Genomic DNA, 22,785 nt, shown 5'->3' with positions numbered 1-22,785 from the left:
TGTTGGGTTCAACTGAAGCTGCAACTCCAACAGGCCGGAATTGTAGCCTAGAAATAGATTTGACAAACGGACTTGAAAGCATTTAAGAAAGGAAAACTTTGAGAAATCAACTCATTTACCACTTAAAAGGAGGCTTTAAAAAGCAAACAACTATCCCTAATTTCGTTTTAACAAAAAAAAAAAAAAAAACTATCCCTAATTTCGAAATTTCAAAAAGAAGACCCTTATTAAAATTTCAAAATCTCCATGCGATTCTAGAAAGACGAGGCATATTAAATTCTTTCAGGTGTTTAAACCCAAGGGCCAGGCCAAGACGAGGCATACCTCTTGGCTAGACTCTTTCTTACATTCTTCTAAGGTATCACTCTATGAATGAACCCAAAATTCTCATCATTTCATGCCTCATTTCTCTCTTTATTTGCTCTTGAATCGATCTTGCACTCATTGTCGTTTTCCTAAGCTTGAAATTTGTGCTGTTTATGCCAATGCTTTGCTCATGATTTTTGTGGTGATGTTCTGGTTTTTATTTTATTTTATTTTATTTTATTTTATTTATTTTTTATTTTATTTATTTGATGCTGTTTATGTGTGATTTAGTGATTTAGTCCTACAATAGATATTGTACAGTGGTGGGCTTGTGAAATTTTGGGAATCTTCGGGTTTTGTACTGCATCTCGCGAATTTGATGTGTTTGCTTCAAGAATGGAAATATATTGTATTATATTTATCTCCTTTGAATTACTTTATGAATGCTTTTAAAATCTTGACTTATAGATATGAAATGAGGAGAAGGCATGCCCTCCAATCACCAGCTGTTTGCTTTGAGTGGGATCTCTTCCCGTCCCCAAAATGAAAATGGGAAAAATAAAATGAATACATGTGATCTCTGGAAAATGTTTTGCTGTTTATGTTACAGACAATTTTAATTTATGCTATTTGAGATGAAGTGCATGATCAAACCCAGAAGTAAATGTTTCTGTGCTTCTCATGATAATAATGTTTTCATTTAGCTGGTGAAAGGTTGCATCAGTCTTTCTGTTGTTTGAGTTGGGTCACGTGGTTGAACTGACTCTCAAATCTCAAATTTTACCTGCGATGTTCCAGAAGGTGGAAGTGTTTGTTGGCAATTCTGACTATGTTCTACGATTTTGGTAGCTATGGGCCTTTTTTCTAATTCAATTTTTGGCTTTGCAAGTACCTTAAGTTTCTTTTATGCATTAAATTAGCTGATAGCACAGTGACAGTATTCCTGAATTGTTCCAAATTTATCAATTTTTTTTTGTTGAACAAACAAAACTGAATCTATCCTGTATAGAGTTCAGCAGAGCCGGAAATATTTTCGATTATCATTATCTGTTGTGAATTAATTGTGAATTTTTATAAAATCTGAAAAATATTATGAATTTTTTGGTGCTTATTTTTTTCTTATGTGGATATTTTTATTAATTTTTTTCTAGGATATTTGGATTATTTTCCGCATAACTTGTGAAACCCTGTTACTAAAGTGCTTCATGATTCCAAAATCTATAAAGTAGCGATGGAAATTGCAAGGAAAAGGGCCCCTAGTAGCTGTATAGATTATTTGAGCTCACGGGATGTAACATTGTGCAAATATTGTGGAATTTTGGTCTATGTATGGTCCTCATGGCACCCTAAAGCAACAAGAAACATGACTAGGTAATATGGAGTTACCCATGTCTTTTGGGTAATATATGTTAGAATACCATCGTTTGTGTGAAATGTTTCATCAATTTTGCACAAATTCTTGCAATTTAATGTATTTGAAACATGAAGCATGGAAAGTGACATAGTTGGACTCTTATGCCTCATATATACATACAGATTCTTGGAATACACAAGGATAGTCTACAATCAAAATGGCATTTTGCAATAGATTCGGAGGCCTCTTGAGGCAGACCATTTCACAAAACAGTGCAGTAATTGGACAAGTTCCTATGGCATCTATGATTAACAGTATTCGTTGCATGTCATCTTCAAAGCTTTTTGTCGGAGGTGTATACTTGAATAATGTTATTTAGCAAAACAAATCTAAATTAGTACATTTAAGTTTCATGTCTATTCTCTGAAAACTTATTTTTAATCTATTTTTTCAGGTCTTTCATGGGGAACTGATGACCAGTCTCTTAAAGATGCATTTTCGAATTGGATTTATTACATACATCATTATTCTTATTATATTCAAGTTTCTTCATAGCAGAACTTTATGCACTTAAAATTTTCAATTGCTATAGAATCGTATTACCTTGTACAGGAACAACTAATTTATTGATCTGTTCTTATGTAGCTTATAATTTTTCGATCATGACATGTTACATGCATATAACTCTCTATTCATTTCTAAATGTGGGTATGTAGTAACACTGAAATATTTGATGGAGAATTTCCAATTTAATGTTGGAAAATTTCTTGGATCATCCTTCAGTTAGATAATTGTATTATTTCACCTATAATTTGCAAACGAGTGTCCACAGGGACATGAGTTGTCAGTATGCTGTCCAAAAAATTAGGACATGTGGACCTGACTACGTTAATAAATACATTCAAATGTTCATATTTATATATATAATAAACACTTTATTTCTTCTTTAGTGCTTCTATGTCCCTTGTTTTATCTTAATGCAAGTATTGAGTTTTTGATTGGTTGATAAAGGGCAATTTGCAGACTTTTTTGGGAGTTCAAGTTTAGGGAAATGAGACAATTATAATAGACTGACTTGCTCTAATATATTTATGATTTGAAAAAATATAAAGAACTCAGAAATTTTAATTTATGTAAAGTAGACTAGTTACCAAAGGCTTTGTATACCTGGTAATCTACTCCTTCCAAATGGAAGGTTGAGGATTTGAATCTCCAAAGGGACAATAACGGGCTCTTGCTTTCCTACTAAAATAGGTAGACTTGTTCAATTTATTTATGAATTTTTATTGTCACATGCTGCTGATTCTTGCGATTATTATTGTCTTTTGGGTTATTTAGTAGATAATAATCTTCGTTTCTTTCAGTTTGGTTCTTTTCCTTTGAATTCCTGCTGTCGTCCATAGTTTTTGCACACTCAAGGTTTTTGTGGTTTTGGTTCACAGTGAGGGTTATCATTGATAGGGAGAGTGGGAGGTCTAGGGGATTCGGGTTTGTAAATTTCTCCTCCGAGGAATCTGCCAGCTCTGCGATGACTGCTATGGATGGACAGGTGAGAATTAGAATGTTTGGGGAAGTATGATGAAGTTATACTTCAGTCTTATATTTATATTTTTTAACTTATTTTATTTCAGGATTTGAATGGGCGGAACATTCGTGTGGCTTATGCCACTGAAAGATCAAGTGGCGGTGGTGGAAGTTTTGGTGGTGGTGGCGGTTATCGTGGTGGAGGTTTTGTTAGTGGAGCTGGACGAAATGAAGGTTTCTAAGCCACTGTTGGCTGGTTAGGCTGTCCATAGGCGTGGGCAAAGTTGATTTAGTAAACAGCTTATTTATGAGATTTTTAATATGAGACTGCCAGTTATTACTTGTCCGGTATGTCTTTGCATGCATTATTTCATTGAATATTAATATTTCCTTCATTTTTTATCCTTAATCTAATCATTTAAAACTTTGAGCCTGTCTCCTGTTCTATTCATAGGAGAAAATGACCTTTAATGCTAGGAATATGAAATTTTAAATATGAGTTCCAATAGAAGCACTGTGACAGTGAGTTGTCTGATTTAGTTTTTGTTTTCATTAGGTTTTGAGCGCTAGTCATGCTTAACCATTTGTCCTTAGTCTTGGTCTTCACCCTTTGTGCAATGCTTGTTGCTTGTGTATTTATGTGTTTTCTTAAGGTATATTACACTCCCACGTCTTGAGGTTTGTCCATGTGTTCGAAATAGATTTTTAATATAGTAACATCCCCTCGGGTTTGGATTTTGTTTATTCATAATATTTTAGATGTTATGACAAAATTTCCCTATCTTCTTTATGAAAATACGATTGTGACCTTTTGAGATTAAAATGATTATAATCATATTCCCTCCCATACACATGAGATTTACCAAGAAAAAGGAGAAATATTATTGGAGAGGATCTATATTTATTAAATAAATACGTGATAATCACATGAGGCAATGTGATATAGGTTGTACAGAGGGATTTTATCGGTCCATGCCAAGTAATTATATGGAATGGAAGAAGGAAATGTACAAATATTGTTCACTTTTATCTTTGCAATATACGGAGAAATCATAATTAGGTTGTGCTGTTAATCAGCTGTTTTAGTTTGAAGTTTGTGTGTTATTATGTGGTGGTTGGTTTTTTTTTCTACATCTCATCTAATGTGTTCAAGTAGCTTATTATTATTATTTTTATTTAAGTAGTTTTTTATTTTTTATTTTTTATTTTTATTTTTCCGTCTATTTGGAAACAAAGCATGGTCAGGATGAGATTTTCTGACAATTTTGTAACGGGAGAACTTTTTCCGAATTAACGTGTTACTTTTGGGTCAAACGACAAAGTCTTTGTAGTATTTATGCAAAAATCATTCCCTTCTCATACGTTAATAAATGCGTCAATGAGCTTGACTTGGACTAAAAGACCCCGTCTATTATGACGTGGATAAAACTTTTATCACAACAAATGAGTGGTTTATATTGCTTTGGATTATCTTATTTTTCAGGTCACAAATCAAATGTAATTTCAACAATCTTCACGATAATAAAATTCCTGATGTTTATAAACAGTTCAATTCACCATACACAAAAATATTATTAAAAAACAAGTGGCTCATTAAGGATCATTCTCCTACTTTCTAAAAGAAGGTAAAAGATTAGGAGAGGCATGAGTGTGTTTACTAACTAAAAAAACACCTATATTTCATATAAGGTTTCATGATATTGCACTTTATATATATATGTATATATTATAATTAATTATTATAATAGTTAGGGGATGGACCCATTAAGGGCAATTTGCCTTCACTGACATTTTTTTATTTATAAAATTACTTATAAATTTTATAAATTTTGTTGTAAATTTTTTTGAAATATTCTCACTCAATTTCTATAAATATCCCCACTATATATTATTGTTATTTAAGGTCCCATTCGTGGACGATTTGAATCGAATAATCCATTAGTCACTTATTACACCTTTGAATAATCGCTTACATTGGGGATGGTGATAGCCACAAAGTTGAGCAGGAAACTTGGAAGAAATTAGCGGAGATGGCTTGACTCCCTGCTTTGCCTACTGTAAGTCTAATGCTATATATATATATATATATATATATATTCTAAGTACAACAACCAAATGCATCCATCCATTGATCTATATATTGTGCAAATAAACATGGCGTCGTTCAAATATCGTGCAGTTGTAGTAGTATTAATAGCTGCTATTATTATGTTAATGGCAACTTCTATTCTATCAAAATCCTCATCATCAACAGAGGAAGCAGAGGCTCTTCTCTGCACTGGTTGGTGGGGGAACACTATTCCAGTTAACACTTCCACAACTCACTGTAAGTGGAAAGGAATATCTTGCAATGGGTTTGGAAATGTCATTGGGATAGACCTTTCTAGTTCCTACTATGAAGTAGTTGGAGAGCTGGAGAAATTGAACATGTCTTCCTTTCCAAACTTACTAAGTCTGGATCTCAGCTACTGTGAGCTCAACGGACGCATCCCGTATGAAATCGGAAGGTTGTCGAAACTCAATTCTCTTCGACTTCAAAGCAATGATCTTACAGGTATGTTGCCTCTTTCCTTGGGTAACCTCACCCAACTAATCGAACTCGACATTTCTTACAATCATGTCAGCGGCTCCATCCCCCCAGAAATAGGAAATCTTGAACATTTGAAATCTTTGTCCCTTTCTTCAAATGAATTCAATGGCTCTATCCCCCTAGAAATTGGAAGGTTGAGGAAACTCAATTCCCTTGATCTCTATTACAATAATCTTACAGGTATGCTGCCTCTCTCCTTGGCTAACCTCACCCAACTACACGACCTCGACATTTCTTCCAATCATGTCAGCGGCTCCATCCCGCCAGAAATAGGAAATCTTCAAAATTTGACATCTTTGTGGCTTGCTTCAAATCAATTGAATGGCTCTATACCCTTAGAAATTGGAAGGTTGTGGAAACTCAATTTCCTTGAACTTTATGACAATAATATTACAGGTATGCTGCCTCTCTCCTTGGCTAACCTCACCCAACTTCTCGGCCTCGACATTTCTTTCAATTATGTCAGCGGCTCCATCCACCCAGAAATTGGAAATCTTCAAAATTTGACATATTTGTGGCTTGCTTTGAATCAATTGAATGGCTCTATCCCCCCGGAAATAGGGAATCTTGATAATTTGGAATATTTGTTGCTTTCTTCGAATCAATTGAACGACTCTATCCCCCCGGAAATTGGAAAGTTGTCCATGCTCAAACAACTTTCTATTTCTTCCAATCATATCAGCGGCTCCATCCCACCAGAAATAGGAAATCTTCAAAATTTGGAATATTTGTCCCTTTCTTCAAATGAATTCAATGGCTCTATCCCCCTAGAAATTGGAAATCTTGGAAATTTGAAATCTCTGTCCCTTTCTTCAAATGAATTCAATGGCTCTATTCCCCTTGAAATTGGAAAGTTGTCCATGCTCAATCGCCTTGACATTTCTTCCAATCATATTAGTGGCTCCATCCCCCAAGAAATAGGAAGTATGAAAAATCTACATTACTTGAACCTCTCCCACAATAATTTCTCCACCATTCCCAGTTCATTTAGCCCTGCTCATTGGATGGAAATTGATATCTCATACAATGATTTGGAGGGAGAAGTTCCAGAAGGTCTTCAAGTTGCAATGGTGTATATGAAAGGCAACAAAGGTTTATGTGGCGGAGTCTATAATTTCCCTCCTTGTCCCGCGACCATTGGCTCTACCAACCGGAAGAGAAAGAGATATATAGTCATGGTCATTTTTTTGCTTGGCATCATCATTTCCATTGCTTTCTTCATTCTTGGAATTGTGTACTGCTGCTATCGTAAAAAGATAAGGAAAAATACCGAGTTAGAAGGAAGGGAAATGAAGAATACAGATATATTCTCAGTGTGGAATTATGATGGAGGAATTGCATATGGAGACTTAATTGAAGCAACAAATGACTTCGATATAAAATACTGCATTGGAACAGGTGGTTATGGCAGTGTTTACAAGGCAGAGCTGCCGAGTGGCAAAGTAGTTGCATTGAAGAAACTTCACAAGTTAGAAGCTGAGGAGCCAGCTTTCGACAAGAGCTTCAAGAATGAGGTGCGAATGTTAACAAATATAAGGCATCGGAACATTGTCAAACTTTATGGATTCTGTTTGCACAAGCGTTGCATGTTCTTGGTTTACGAGTACATGGAAAGGGGAAGCCTATTCTGTGTCTTGAGAGATGATGCTGAAGCTGTGGAATTGAATTGGACTAGGAGGGTGAACACCATTAAAGGCATTGCACATGCTTTGTCTTACATGCATTATGATTGTTATCCACCAATTGTTCACCGCGACATATCAAGCAACAACATTCTGCTGAACTCGAAATTGGAGGCGTTTGTCTCTGATTTTGGCACAGCTAGACGGTTGTATCCTGATTCATCAAACCAAACTATACTTGCAGGCACTTACGGATATATTGCCCCAGGTAAACTATTTTTCATATGCAATTTCAACAAAAAAATAAAATAAAATTCCATTGTTTTCTGTTTGTAAAAACACAGGGGTTTAATTAGTAATATCTCTTGAGTAGCTATTGATGTGAGCATTCTAATTTGGAATCAAATCCCAAAACATCATGAACCATTTTCTAACATTTGATTAACTATCTTTGTTGTTTATGTAGAATTTGCCTACACCATGGTCGTGAATGAAAAGTGCGATGTTTATAGCTTTGGGGTGGTGGCACTCGAAACACTTATGGGAAGACATCCGGGAGAACTTCTCCAATCATTGGCGTCAACATCTACTCAAACCATAATGCTAAGTGATGTGTTAGATGCACGCCTCCAAGCTCCAGAGCATGGACTGGTTGCACAAAATATTGTTCTGGTCGCTACATTGGCATTTGCTTGCTTGCATTCTGAACCAAAGTCTCGACCAACAATGCTACGGATTTCTCAAGAGTTTCTTGCTTCCAAGGCCCCTCTAGCTAAATCTCTTCAGGGCATTTCACTGTCACAGCTAATGAATCATGATACGTATTTGATCAATTAATCCAATAATCTTATGCACCAGCTATTTGACTTTATGCATTTGTATTACAACATCTAATAAATCAAGATGTTTATTTGTGCAATCGATCCATTAAATTTAGTGAGTCAATAAAAAGTATGAAATGATAGAGCGTAGATGATATGTTCACAGAATAATTTAGGTGATCTTTATGCTATGTTTGGTTGGAGGGATGGATTGAGGAGGGATGGATGAGAGGAGGGATGGATGAGGCTTTTCGTGTTTGGTTGGAGGGAAGGGAAGAGATGGAGGAAGCAAGGAGGGATGCTTCATTCCTCATTTCTTCATATTTTTCTATCCGCCCAATTTTGGGGGAAGGGAGGAGAGAGAAAATGAATAACTACCAACAATATGCAATTTTCAATTTTAACCTTTTCAAAAAAATTTAAATGGATATTTATTTTTTATTATTTTAAACAGTGATGATATATTGGTAAAAAAATATATAAAATCTCTTTCCCTTCCTTCTAACCAAACAAAAAAAAAGTATCACTCCTTCCATCCTTTCTACTATTCATTCCATTCAACCAAACAAAAAATGGAAGAAACATCTTCCGTTCCCTAGGGATTCCTCATCCATCCATCCCTCTATCTCTTCCATCCATTTTTCCATCCCTCCAACCAAACGAAGCATTAGAGTTGTGTCTGTCTCACATATGTCAAAGAATCAAAACTTGACTCAAACTTGTAGCGTCACTTGGCAATGCTGAAAATAATCATGAAGAGCGTTGGCAGCAATTAGTATAGTAGAGAGGAAGACCAAGCATCTTTGCCCTGATTCGTGTGTAATGACCAATAATCCAATCTGATATACTCCAAAACTATGCGTACAAGAATTCTCAGTATTCAAATGGAAAAAATTTCTCACACAAAAACACTCCCCTTTCCTACGTCATTCTTTTCTTATTTATATCTTCCTTCTTTTGCCCTAAGGGCGTGTTCAGCTAAATGGAATTGAAGCTTTGGAATTAGAATTAAAATCGGTAGAATTTGAGAAAATTTTGGTTCAATTTTTTAATTATTTTTCTCAAGTTCCAGCAATTCCAATTCCAATTCCAAAACTTTAATTTCATGCAACCGAACACAAAATTTTTTTAATTTCATGTAACCGAACACAAGTAAGTCACACTTCTCAAAAAGAGACATTCTTTTTGAGACAGAGGTAATATCTTGTAGCAATGAAATTTGAAAATTCAATTTTATTAATACAATAAAAAAAAAAAATTAATAGTAAAAACCTACTAACATACAAAATTAAATTCCCAAAAAATTCAAGAAATTTAAGACATAAGGAGTATATGTTAAAAGCGTGGACTTCCTTGACTTGTCCAAAAGACCAGGAAGACCATTTAAGGTCTTCATTTACTTTGCGGTCTTGATAGTAATTAATCATGAAGTTTCGCGGAAGTGTCAAAAAATCAAGGAAGGGTCTAATACCTTGGAATTTTGGCCTTCTTGATTATTCTTTTATTTATTTATTTATTTATTTTTTTTAGAGCACGTGTATCGACCCCACAACACACGTACTATTTTTTATTTTGATCAAATGATTTAACGTTTGTGAATTTATATGGTATTTGTGAACCTCTCCATTAATACAACATATGTGAATGTGGCACCACAATTTCCGCAGCTTTTCCATTTATGCTTGTTTTTTTAAAAAAAATTAGCTTTTCCATTTATGCTTGTTGACATTAATATTTCCCTCAACTATTTTTCAAGTAAGTAAATTGTTATGAAATAAGGATCGAATAGGAGTTGATGAGAATAAGAGAAAAAATAATGACAAGAGAATAAAATAGGCACACACAAAAATGAAACAAGGATTTACATGATTCGACTATACATATGTCACGGGAGAAATCGAAACAAATATTTCAGTATAAAAATAAATAGATACAAAGCAAACTAATATTATTAAACTCAATTTCTAATGATCCCACTGCATGAGATTCATTAAATATAAATAGGTAAAGAACTGGGCTTTAATGCGAGGACCTGTCCTTTTTTTCGTTTTTTGACATTTTCGGGTCTTGGGTAAAGTGTTCAGGAATTTTTTTTCTCTCCAACACATTGCTTTTATTATTTTGGGATATTGTGGACATTAATATTTCATTTGGGACACATTGGACATTATATTTTATTTTGGGGCATTTGCGTTATTATTTTTTAGATATTTTATTTTTTGGTTCTTTTTTGCAATTTTTGGAAATCAATAGGCCCGCAGGAAAAATTTTTGTGCACATATACATATATGTTGGAGGTGAGAGAGAGGGAGACCGGGGGCTGGATTCCCCTTCCCCACTTTTTTCTTTCGCTTTTCTTAATTTTCTTCTTTTCGTTTTCTTTTTGGGTATAGGCTTCATGAGCCAATTTCATCTCCTTTCAGTTGGATTTTGCCAACGCCGTAGAAGAGAGAAACGACAGGGACACCAAGGGCTTCAAAACCCTTGTTTCTATTTTCAACTCCAGGCATTTTGAGATTTTGGAGGTGATTTCAAAGTCGGATTCGGAGCCAACCATAGGAGGCTTTATTGTTCTCCTTGTCATCTTCGTCAACTATTCGAATTTGTAGCTCGATTGGAGCACTTTCACTTTTGGAGTTTTTGAGATTTTCATCTCAATGAGATACAGGTGTGTTGCAAGACTACGATTTCTTTGCGTTTTGTGAGTTAGAATGTGTTATACATGCATAAATGTATGTGTGTGTGTGTCTGTGTGTGTGTATTTAGAATTGCATACTTGGGTTAGTAATGCTTGTTAATGGTAATTTAATGATATTGTTATTGATTTCATGCCTAATATGTTTATTGGATTTGTTATTGCGATATTAGTTGATAGCCAAGGTGCTTACTTGATGTTATAAATTTCGTATTTGTTTATATAAGTGTCATACTTACTTTTGAGGCTATATGGATAAGGGTGTGTATATATGTTATTCTTACTTTTGAGGTTATGTGGATAATATTGTGAGCTTGCTTTTGGAAGTATAACTATGTGGATATCTATGTACGTTGTATTAGATTTGATAAAATGCACTCTTGATTATATAGAGTTAATTGTAACGACCCGAACCCGAGGGTCCAAATCGTTAACCGGGTCCTTACCCGAACCCGAGGTCAACAAAAGACGTTACCATTTTTTCCTATGGCAATACATAATATACGTGTCATCCCAGGGTTTATAAATAATAATAATAATAATAATAATAATAAGGGAAAATTACGTATAGGCAGAGTTAGGAGTTCTAAATAACAAAATGATCTATTTTAAAAGACTATTTTTCAATTTGATTGATTTAAATAAAATAATTACAAATGCATCAAGAATTATTATTAAAGTCTCAAATACCCTCATTGTAATATGACTTGCTTTGTTGTTGTTGAGTTGTTTGTTTCCATCTTTCATAAAATTGCTTAAATATCAATATATATATATATATATCAAAGAAAGTTTTCCGGATTACCTTTTCAAAGTGATTTATGTCTAATTTGTAAGTGAGACCAAATTTACAAAATTATTTTAACAAAAAAAAAAATTACAAAATTATTTAATAAAATTAAAAAGCAAAATAAAATAAACGTACCAACATCAACCTACCCAATAAACGTACGTACCAATATTATAGTGTAAAAGTCTAATAAAAGACACAAAACACTCTTTGAAATATAAAATTTGTAATAAGATCTTATGGTGTACCAATATTATGGTGTAAAGCATATGACTTATTACTGCATGCAATACTTCTTTAAGTTCTTTTCTTAATTTTATAGTAAATATGACCATTGTCTTGAGAATGAAATATTAGTACTTGCTATATTATTTTGTTGGGATCATGTGATGATACCCCTTATGTTAGCAAATAATATATGTTTCTATTGGTACGTTTTATTTTATTTTGCTGTTTTATTTTATTCTATAATCTTGTAAATTTGGTTTCACTAAAAATATACATATATGAAATCAATTTGAAAAGTTAATTCAGGAAAACTTTTTTTGATATATATATATATTGATAATTAATCAATTTTATTTAGGAATGAAACAAGCACACTTAAAGAGGCATATTCCATGACAACTAAAAAGTAAGTCAGATTACAAAAAGGGTATTTGAGACTTTAACAATAATTATTGATGTATTTGTAATTGTCTTGTTATCAAATTGAAAAATAAACTTTTAAAATCGACCATTTTGTTATTTAGGATTCCTAACACTACCTATGTGTAGTTTTCCCTAATAATAATACTAATAATAAAATGAGATCATAACTACAAAATAGGTCAAACAGTCCACTAACCCATCAAAACATGTAGAGGAACGTCGTCCACCACTTCCTTTCCCAAACCTGAAAAATGTTAAAATAATGGGGTGATCATAAGCTCAGTAGGAGGTGTCTTAGACATACCTCTCATGACCCCGTGAATCCACATATATAATAGAAATCAAGAGAACGAGATCATACTATACCAGGGGTGTAATCCATAACCACAACGTCAAATATAAACACAAATGTCATCTAAATCACAATTACGCCAAAAATGCTATTGAAATGCATTGTCATGCCAATGTCACTCCCCGTTTTCCAAAACAAATCCTCTTTACCATTCCAAACCGTTAATGCAATCCGGCCCATAGCACCTCTATGGCGCCACGAAGGAAGGATTGGCTAGTTTTCCCCAACCACATGGCACCTTCATGGCGTCGTCTGGGCCTAGGTAGCTCAACCCCCACTAGAGTTTCTCTCTAACTCCCTCTAGATCACACTAACATCACGGACCACTAGGCGCCTCCTAGGCGTCCGGGCTTTCGCAAACACTTTTCAAAACCATTTTTCTCAAAACAATTTCATTTGCTTCCAAAAAAAAACCTTTCCCTTTTTTCCTTTATTTCCCAATGGATGCATGAATGCTTCATACTTCTAAATACAATTCAACAATAAAATTTTACATGCTCTTCTACATCATCATCATTTTATTATTATTATTTTTTTGTTATTTGATAGAAAATTCCAAACAATTATTTCACAACTACAACATCAATTTTCATAGCAATTGAGAATTCACAAGTCAGACAATATACCAAAATTAATCATGCTTCTTCACAATAATGTAAATAGCCATGTATATAACCCAATTATCATGTAAAACACATTCATCATTTTGAGCACATACAACCATAATAGCAATGGACAAGATAATTAAAATTAAGCATGTTTAAGGTCAAATTAAAAAGGAAAATTCACAAAAAATCTAAGAAGTTATGGATTAGAACACCCCTACCTCAATTTTGTAGAAAACCCTCAAATGGGTCCAAATTTTTAGAATTCTTAGAATGGCCAAAAGCTTAAATTGCTTACATCAACTTGAAGATCTCATCGAGCTCTTCGATTTGCCGTAAACGGCACCCAAAAATTCCAACAATTGAAGAAGGAATTAAAGATTGAAGTTGTGAAAATAAAATAAAATAAAATAAAATAGAGGAAAAGAGAAGCTAGCAGCCGCGTGGAATGAGAAGGAAACTGAGGTCTGGTAATGACCTTTTTGGTTTATTACATAAAACGTAATAGGGGTGGGTCCCGCTCAATTTAAAATATCTTTATAACTTTTGTTTTCAACCACCAATATATATATATATATATACACACACACATAATAATTCACAATTACATAAAACACTTTAAATAAAATGAATGTGATACAAATTGACCCAACTAAAATCCTCGTATGCAACAATTCTGATAGTGGGTCCCACACGGGACCGTTCAGCCCGAAAAACGAAAAAAAAAAGAAGCAAGAATGACAACCATTGTATTTTTAGGAGTCCTGAACTCAAAGAAATGCCCCAATCAACTATCGGACACAACCGGCACATCCTACGGTGTCCGGCTTGCAAAACGAGGTACTAAAATTAAATAAATTCAAAAAATTCGAAAAACGCACAAAAATGGAAAAAATAGAAAAATGAGAAACTTCACATTAATTATAATCAATAATTGTCTACGTTGTTGTCATTGGATTAATGAGCATGCCATGATAACATTGGACTTTAGGACATGATTCGTGTGGAAAGCATAAGCTTATGTGCACTTATGAAGTGCAATTTGGATATATATATATATATATATATATATATATATATATATATATATATATATGCTTACCTTGTGGAATTGGATGATGATTTTGGAATATTCTCGGGGATTATTGTACGGTTTAATCCGTGACAGCTAGGGCTTAGCACTAGTAGGCGAGCTTGGGCTCTCCAACTTTATGATGGCCATTAGGTTTGTTTCCTGCGGTTTAGTAGACCGAAAATAACACTTTAGACGGTTGGTTATTAACGATTTTATTCAGAAAGAACCATTTTTACCAGTTCATGCAATGTGCATGACTAGGGGTGCGTATGTATCGGGATATCGCTATCCCTTGTTGATTTCGAATCTATTTTTATGTTGGCATCTATGTGTAGTTATAACTTGGTTTATCGTATTATTTCCAATTCTGGTTGGCCCCAAAGGGGGGTGGTTGTTGCAACCTTGTGGGCGGTTATGTATGAGCATGTGCAGGTGGCACTAGTAGGCTACCACGCTGGGCGAGCTACATGTGCACATCCCACATCGCCTGGGTGTAGAAGGGGCTAGTGTTATATGTAGATTCAACACCCTTCTATGACATAACGCGTTTTAAAGCCGTGATGACTGTGAACCCACCAGAATTCTAGAGTTAAGCATGCTTAACCTGGAGTAGTACCAGGATGGGTGACCCCCTGGGAAGTCTCTGGTACGGGGGAGCTAAAAAGCGAACAATATTGTGTCTGGTTAGGGTGAGGGTTGTTACATGTTGTAAGTTGGTATCCATGTATAGTTGTGACTTGATTACTTATTGTATTTCATTTGCTAAGTATATGACTACTAGAAATGAAATGGATGTTGTATACTTATATTAAGATTCATATAATGAAATTGATATGCCTAAATACAATTAATAGTTTAGGATGATGCTTTTAGGAATTTCCCGAAAATAGACGTTAGGGAGCATGTCCCTTTGCATTGTTGGCACGGGCTACTCTTATAAGGCCAAAGGAATGTAGTATGTGTATGTACCTACCATATTTCCTACTGAGCATTGTAAGCTCACCCCTTGTTGAATTCCCTTTTAAGTTGAGGCAAGGCTCTTGAGGACGACGCTCCTCATATTTGTTTTTGGATAAATGATGTAACTGGGGCCATAAGGCCATTTTAGTTTAATGTTTGGAATTTATCTTTAATACACACTCCATGTATGTTTCCACACACTCATTTAGCTCACCATTCGTCTTTTCTATGTGATTGAAACTCCAATTCAGCCGTCTGATTATCCAAAACATAATGTTTGCTCTCGACATCTAGGTAAGTTTCAGCCTACTAAAACTGTAATGACCCGGTCATTTCCTTCCTTTCATTTTTCCTCAGAATTTTGCGAATGAATTTTTTTCGTTGAAATTTCTTTTCTGAGTTCGGTTTCTTGTCATTTAGTGTCGTCTCGAGTGCTCGAAAATGATTTATGAGACTATTTCCTTTGGATTGACAACTTCCTTTGAGGACCAAGTCATTTCCACATTTTTCGTTTTTCGACATTATTCACTTTTCGTCATTTTTCCTATTTTGTCTTTTCCCCGTTTGTCACTTGGTTAGCATAACCTTACTCCTTGTGTTCGGAGTTAGTTTTTGACTTTACGTATCTTCATTCTAAGTGGTTTTCACGAAATACGTATCTTTACTTTTACAAGAAAGTACTCTGGTTGCTCCCGGTGTCCATAGGGGCATAGATGCATAATTCTTCAGAAATATTTTTGTTTCTTGGGGTGTTTTTCGTAAATATCTTTTGGAGATATTTTATTTTAGAGGCTTTTAAGAAAATATTTTTGGAAGATATTTTTATTCTGCGTCATTAATGCAGTTTTCGCTTTTTTGAGGGACCATTGTGCAATTAATGAAAGTTATTGCTAAATGCCTTGTTTTGAGCCTGGATCCTCGTACGAGATTCATTTTCACATTCCGTCGAGTCGTGTACTCTTAAAATTTCCTTCTGTTCATTTTTCTCCAGTTTCAGGGTTTCTGGCCCCGATTGCCGCTAAACTTGTTTGGGGCATATCTCTCTGCTCGGGACTCAATTTTTGACGCCGTTTCTTTCATTATTCATATTTTCTCATTTTGAATCTTTCTTGTTCACATAGTTTCACCGTTTGAGCACGTCTTCTCAAATTCCACTTTTCCGGACTCGGCGGGACTCTTTCGGGGCACTTTTAGGATTTTTCTATAAATAGGGGACTTAAAGATGAAAAATCAGATTTTTCTCTCTTTCTCTCTCCTCTCTCTTGGCCGTTAGCTATTGTAATACCCCTAATTTAACAAGGATAATTCTGAAATTTATTTAATTATTTAAATTGTGTTTTATGTGTTTAGTTGTGAATTTGTTAGTTTCATTGTTTCATTGGATTTAATTAATTATTTGAATTTTGTGACTTGTTTAAGTGTTGTAAATTATTTATTCTATTTTTAATTGTTTATTTATTGGGTTTTAATTATTTGATTGTTTTCTTTAAATAGAATTAATTATTAAATGATTTAATTAAGTAAATGAGTTTTTACGTTAGTAGGATTAATTAGGGTTTTGTTTTAGCGTCATTGTTGTAGCCGACGTAGTATAGGATTGTTATATTGTCGGTTGTATAATTCTCTTTCAATTAGAATTAGGGTTTAGGTTTTTACTTAAGCCTATAAATATATTATTGGACGACTACTTAGGGTTTAGAGATCAAAAAACCCTAGTCACGACATAAAGAAAATAGAGAGAAGTTTGGAGTCTGGGAGAAATTTGGGAAGCAACAAAGGGAAGAAACAGAGAGTTGGCCGGAGTTTATTAAACGACGTCGGTGTAAGGCAAGTTTTATACTAGCTCTATCTCTTTGGCATGTGTTCTTTGCATCTCTAACACAATCTTAGGATGGGTAAAAACTAAATTAAACTGCTTGGTTGCATGGAATTTGTTCAAAACAGGTTGTGTTTCCTATTAAGTATTTTGCATGTTTTATTCTGTTTTGTGTAACTCTTGTTCCAATTGAATTCAATTAATGAATGATGAATTTAAATTACTCTGGAATACCCTAGGACTTAGTTTTAAATCAACAAGAAACTTGGGTTGGAGGAACAAAGTTGCCGAAGTTGGAGAAGATGTTGAACAGCATGTTTTCTTTTAGGTGCATGTTAATCGTTTTTAAACTATTTTGTTTAATTCTTGTTCCCACTGAATGTGATTATTAATCAAGGAAGTTAATTAACTTTTGAACACCCAAGGACTTAATTTTAATCAGCAAGAAATTTGGTTTAGAGGATCAACACAGCCGGACACCACCGGAATTGGAAAAACGACGCACAGGGGAAGGAGCCTGCTCTATTTCAAGTAGAGCAGGCTCAATTAAAAGATGGAGCAGGCTCTACTTTGTAGTAGAGCCGGCTCTACTTGGTGATGGAGGCGGCTCCACTCTAGGTGGAGCCGGCTCCTTCGAGGGTTTTCATTTTTTTTTGGTTTTCTGCGAGACTGCTAGCTACTGTGCTTGGATTAATGGGTTTCCAGGGGCAACTGAGAGTTTAATTAGAGGTTCTCAGTGATGTTTAAATTCCTACTAAACTTCAGAAGGCATGATAATACATATTTATACCATAGAAGGTTAGTAGAAGGGACATTATGAAACTTTTAAGAAAGTTTACATGGTTGCTTTGTGCGAATGATTCAAGTTGTTTAATTTTAATTTAGCAATTGAATTAGGCGTTTGATATGTAAATCATATAACAGGGGTATGGGATTAAGCCTATTAACTAATATAAATTCAGTTAATACTTAATAAGGAACTAGTTGATGATTAAAAAAAAAATTGTTTATGTCAACTTGTGGGATGTTGTGGAGTAATTACAAGTAAGCATGTAAAGTCTGTTAATGTTATTATTATGCTTATTGTGAGTTACAGGATGGTTATATTTATTCTCTGCATTTAAAATTTGTTGGAGAATCAGGTACTGGATGTGTTGAACAAGCCTGCTAGTTAAACATTCTTGTTATGCTTATGATTGGATATGTTGATATTGATATGTTATGCTGTCATATATATATTATCAATTCTGGATGGATGTTTGGTATGCACCGGTATGGGACGGTGACATACTAGGGGGATTAGCTTAAAAATGCTAAGTCCTACCTACTCTGGATTAAGGGATGGATTAACTACAAAAGTTAAGTCCTACCTGTATTTTGTGTCAGATCACTAAATAGTTGAGTGACACTTTTAGTTTGGAACGGATTTTAAATATATTTTTATGGTGCCACGATATGAGCCTGAGTTTCAGAGTCGTTGGCTAGGGAGCATATATGCATTGGGATGCATAGCTGGCTATGATGGTTGGGTGTGTACCCTGCTAGATCTAGGTAGTCATGCCCACCTCAGGTGCGTTTTGCATGGTGCCTACTAGTCAGGTTGAGACAGGCCTGTAGTCCAGTGAGAGTCCTGTAGTGTGATTATATATATATGTATCTACGGACTATTTAGTTATTGTTGGATTGGTTAGGATGTACATGCGTATCGGGTCTCTGCTTGGGTAGTAGTAGTATAGAACTTGTTAGTGGGCCTGACCCACTTATTATTTTTCAGGTATTGGATGGTTGAGGTCTTAGAGCTTGTTCGAGCTGAGCAGAGACGATCTTTCATTCTACCGATGATGTAGGACTTCTTTCCTGATATTCGATTTGGGCTTTTATCTTCAGTTATTTATTTTCGCTCGGTTTGGATTTTTATTAGGGGTCCACTGGAGATGGATTCCCGAGTTGTAAACTTATGAAGTTTGGATTGTCAGAGTTTAAATATTTATATTTGAGGATTTTTAATTTAGTATTCCTTCAGCTTATTATTATTTCTTAAATTCATTTTGTATTCTGTGTTCGATTAAATATTAATTGTTTGATATCCTTCAGATCTGTGCTCGGACTTGATCACCCATGGCTCTAGAATCGAGGGGTATCACAGCGATGGCAGCCAAGGGGCTGCCACCCTTCTTCTTTATTTTTCGGCCACCTCCCTTTGTTGAAACATCGTAGTGCCTTAGTGTTTAATATTTGTCTTTGACAACGCGTATCTTTTACCCTTATTAGAACCCGTTTTTGGCCAAATTTTGAGTTCGGGTTTGAGGTCAAGTTGGGATTTTGGTAGGTCCTCTTTGGAGTTTAATGTTCACCGTGTTGTCCCTGATAAAACCCCGAAGTATCGTCAGATTCGGAGTGGTTTCATTTTGGTGGCTTTTGAGATTTTCATCTCAAATTGAGGTAGGGGATGTATCAGGATCATATATGTGTTGTATTGATTGTTTTATAAACTTATACAACTTGTATGCATGCTTTGTATAAATCATAGAATTTAATTTAATTAATTTCTTGTATAGGATTTAATTCTAATGGATGAATGTGGCTTAGAATTGAATTGTGACATGCTAGGAAATTAAGCCTTGATATATTGAGTAACATATATTAAATTTGAAGCATTTGAATAAGAATTGCAAAACTTATTTAATATCTATCTTTTATGAAAGTTTAGTTCACATAGTTGAAACAAGCATGAAATCAACTTGTAATGTGAGATTAAAATAGGCATTGGCATGTTCTCTAACCTATGTTAAATTGAAAGCATTTGGATAAGTTTATAAATATAGAGATTTTGAATTAAATGAACTAATAAAAATCTAATTAATGGTTCCACTAATTTACTTGAGTTTTAACTTGATATGGTAGTGACTTGGGCTTGTTCACTTGTATATATCCATTTGGGGCCATTTGGGGTTGTTTTAGAAAATCTAGAGATTTAATTAACATATTTCAATTAAACTCTATTTTGTTGTCTCAATGATCCAAATTAGTTTTTGAGTTGGTTTGTGTAGTGACCATACCATGTTTTTTAACATATTTGAATTAGGGATCGTTTGGATGAGATTGCATTTTAGTATTGAAATAAAATTTTCATAGCGTGTAACGAATCGCACACTGAAGATTCGACATTGTGAATGTCATTGTAGACTTGAACTCTAGGATATGGTTTGTGTGGATTCAACCTTACTTGTGCATGTAAATTGATTCCTAGACATTATTTGAGATGTATAAGTTTGGTTTAACTAATTGATTTTGCATAAGTTTTGAACTTATTATTTTTGGAGGCTTGTAAGGATCATGTTCATGTGATGGCTAGGGTTTGGCCTTAGTACGGATTCGTGAGTTTCCTAAGTCATATGAAGTGCGCAGTAGGTAGTACCTTATTGGTCGTAATTACCCGGAATAACTTATACACATACGCACTAGGTAGTACCTTGCGGGCTAGTAACCCGGAATAACTCGATTGGTCTGCAGCCAAGGATCCTAATCTTTTCACTTTTTGATTTCACATTTAATTTCAAGTTGTTAATCATGGATTACTTGTAGCTTGAGAATTGATGCTTACTTTGGGTATTTGAATCCTATTTAGTATACTTGAACCTGTATACTTGCTCCATGTTTCATTTTAGTATACTTGTGCCATGCATACTTGTCTTGTGGATATTTGTTTAACTTAGTTTACTCGTGTTTGTATACTTAATTTGTGAGTACTTTATATGTATATCGAATACTTGTGTATGTATGTTGGATATTGCTTTTCTTGTTTAATATGATTTAGAGTACTTGAACATGTATGCTTGTATGTCGTGTACCATGTTTTAATACGGTTTAATGTACTTGAGCATGTATACTTGTATGTCGTTGTTCATTTCAATTGCATGAGTAGCTTAGGATGATCCCTGAGTCTCACTTTGACATAGACGTTAGGTGGCATGAGCCCCTTTAACATGTTTCACCTTAAGGTGATATAATTGTAAAATGCTAGGTTGATGCATGCTCATCTCCTACGAGTAGCTTTATGTTACTCACCTACGTAGTGGTGACATTTTTCAGGTACGAACACTTGGTTCGTGATGCTTGTTGCTCCATGGATGACTTGTAGCTTTTAAGTTTCCATATCATGCAAATGTTAGCATGAAATATCGTTTTGTAGCCTTATGTATCAAAACTTGTATTCTTTGATTCCAAACTTGTAATGTGTGCCTAAGCACACTTTTTTACGCTTATTTCGTGTATATGATATGAGGCCAAAGGCCGAACTTCATTTGAAATTCGTGTATATTCACAAATGTAGAATTTTGCCTTTAATGAGAATATTATGAAAAACTATGCGTTTTAGTATGCTATTTTTCACCGGAGTGTGCATTGGGTATGAAATTCATTATTTGTCATTCATTTACCATGTATGAGGTATGGCCAAGGGCTAAACACCATTTTGTTTTAGGTTTCACATTTTAGTTTCATATTTTGCATTTTGGGCTAAAATAGTAAAATCCGAGCCTTTAAGGGTTCATTTTCAAATCGGGTGGTGTAAAGTGTGTTCCGACACGTCCACTAGGACCTATTTAATATGTATGAAGTGTGGCCAAAGGCCAAACAGCCTTTTGAAAGCATTTAAGTCTGGTTGTTGCATGGTTTGTCCTTAAAAGGCATTTTTCTCGCATTTGAGGTTAGAGAGGTCAAACTTTGCATCGGCAGTAATTTTTAGCCGTGGATCATTGTAGCGCGTCCTAATAGGTAAGTTACGTCTGCGTACATGATCATTTTCGAGAAACGCCCCTTCCTTGGTGAAATGAGCCTCGTTTGGATTCATTTCACATTTTTCTTACATATTAGGGTTTAAGGGCATTTTGGGGTTTTCCTTTGGGGAATAAATTCCGGTCTTGACTCCGTCACATAGAAAATGTGATTTTAGGGGTAGTTTCTGCACGACATTTTTCCAGAAAATGTCGTCTTGGCCTCAAAAATCCCAATTCCATTTCAGTTTTCCATCTCTGCTATTTTTTTTTCCAAAGTAGCAGGTTACAGTATGCCTCAGCCCAAAAGAGCCGGCTCAGTTCCAAAAAAGCCGACTCTTTCATCAACTCAGCCAACTTGGTTCTTAAAAGAGCCAACTGAATTGATTCGCACCTCATTCTGGTCATTTTTGGTGCTCTCGGCCTAACTCAACCAACCAAGTTCTCAACCGAGCCGACTCGGTTGCTCTCGGCCTAACTCAGCCGACTAAGTTGCCAACTCAGTCGACTAAGTTTGGCTGCAGCGATGACCTGTTTTCAAATGGTCATTACTTGCTCATCCGAGGTCCAAATTAGGTCATTTTTAAGCCTAAACTTAAGATCTTGAAGTTAGATTTCCAATGGTACTAACCACACCTTGAAACTCCAACCGTAGTGAGAGTTATGATGGTTTTAGTGAGATAGGTTCCCAATGTCACTTTGTCGCAGGACGCCGCTTGTTTTATCTTCATATCTTTGTCGTCCGGACTCCGAATCAAGTGATTCTTGAGTCTATCTTTGTTGATTTTTCGTTGTCTTTCCAATGGTGTATACAGTGGCACCCATTTCAGTGTGAAATGACCATTTTGC

General features: G+C 34.8%; 1 protein-coding gene and 1 long non-coding RNA gene across 3 annotated transcripts; both read left to right on the top strand.

Annotated features, from left to right (window-relative positions):
* Positions 1 to 2,331, top strand: LOC132299294 (uncharacterized). 2 transcript variants are annotated; one of them, XR_009480080.1, is made up of 3 exons: positions 1 to 358; positions 1,843 to 2,013; positions 2,115 to 2,331. It is a non-coding gene; the product is annotated as an uncharacterized LOC132299294 (long non-coding RNA). The 2 variants fall into 2 exon arrangements; XR_009480065.1 differs by lacking the exon at positions 1 to 358 and adding an exon at positions 976 to 1,677.
* Positions 2,332 to 5,102: 2,771 nt separating this feature from the next.
* LOC132298856 (probable leucine-rich repeat receptor-like protein kinase At1g35710) lies at positions 5,103 to 8,318 on the top strand. Its single transcript, XM_059795191.1, has 2 exons — positions 5,103 to 7,664; positions 7,863 to 8,318. The coding sequence occupies exons 1-2, from the start codon at positions 5,300 to 5,302 to the stop codon at positions 8,231 to 8,233; spliced, it is 2,736 nt and encodes a 911-aa protein (XP_059651174.1). The 5' UTR covers positions 5,103 to 5,299; the 3' UTR covers positions 8,234 to 8,318.
* The last annotated feature ends 14,467 nt before the right edge of the window (positions 8,319 to 22,785 follow it).

Source organism: Cornus florida, unplaced genomic scaffold, assembly GCF_030987335.1.
Source record: "Cornus florida cultivar Cherokee Brave unplaced genomic scaffold, ASM3098733v1 CherokeeBrave_3.0.0_Hap2_Chr01, whole genome shotgun sequence".
NCBI lineage: Eukaryota > Viridiplantae > Streptophyta > Magnoliopsida > Cornales > Cornaceae > Cornus > Cornus florida.
Note: the sequence above shows the minus strand (reverse complement) of the source record. Positions and strands in the feature narration are given on the sequence as shown.

What these genes read in the sequence shown, in the direction of transcription:
- LOC132298856 (XM_059795191.1), top strand. Translation starts at nt 5,300, where the DNA reads ATGCATCCATCCATTGATCTATATATTGTGCAAATAAACATGGCGTCG. An exon ending in TTACGGATATATTGCCCCAG is followed by an intron (nt 7,665 to 7,862) that starts GTAAACTATTTT and finishes TTGTTTATGTAG; the next exon opens with AATTTGCCTACACCATGGTC.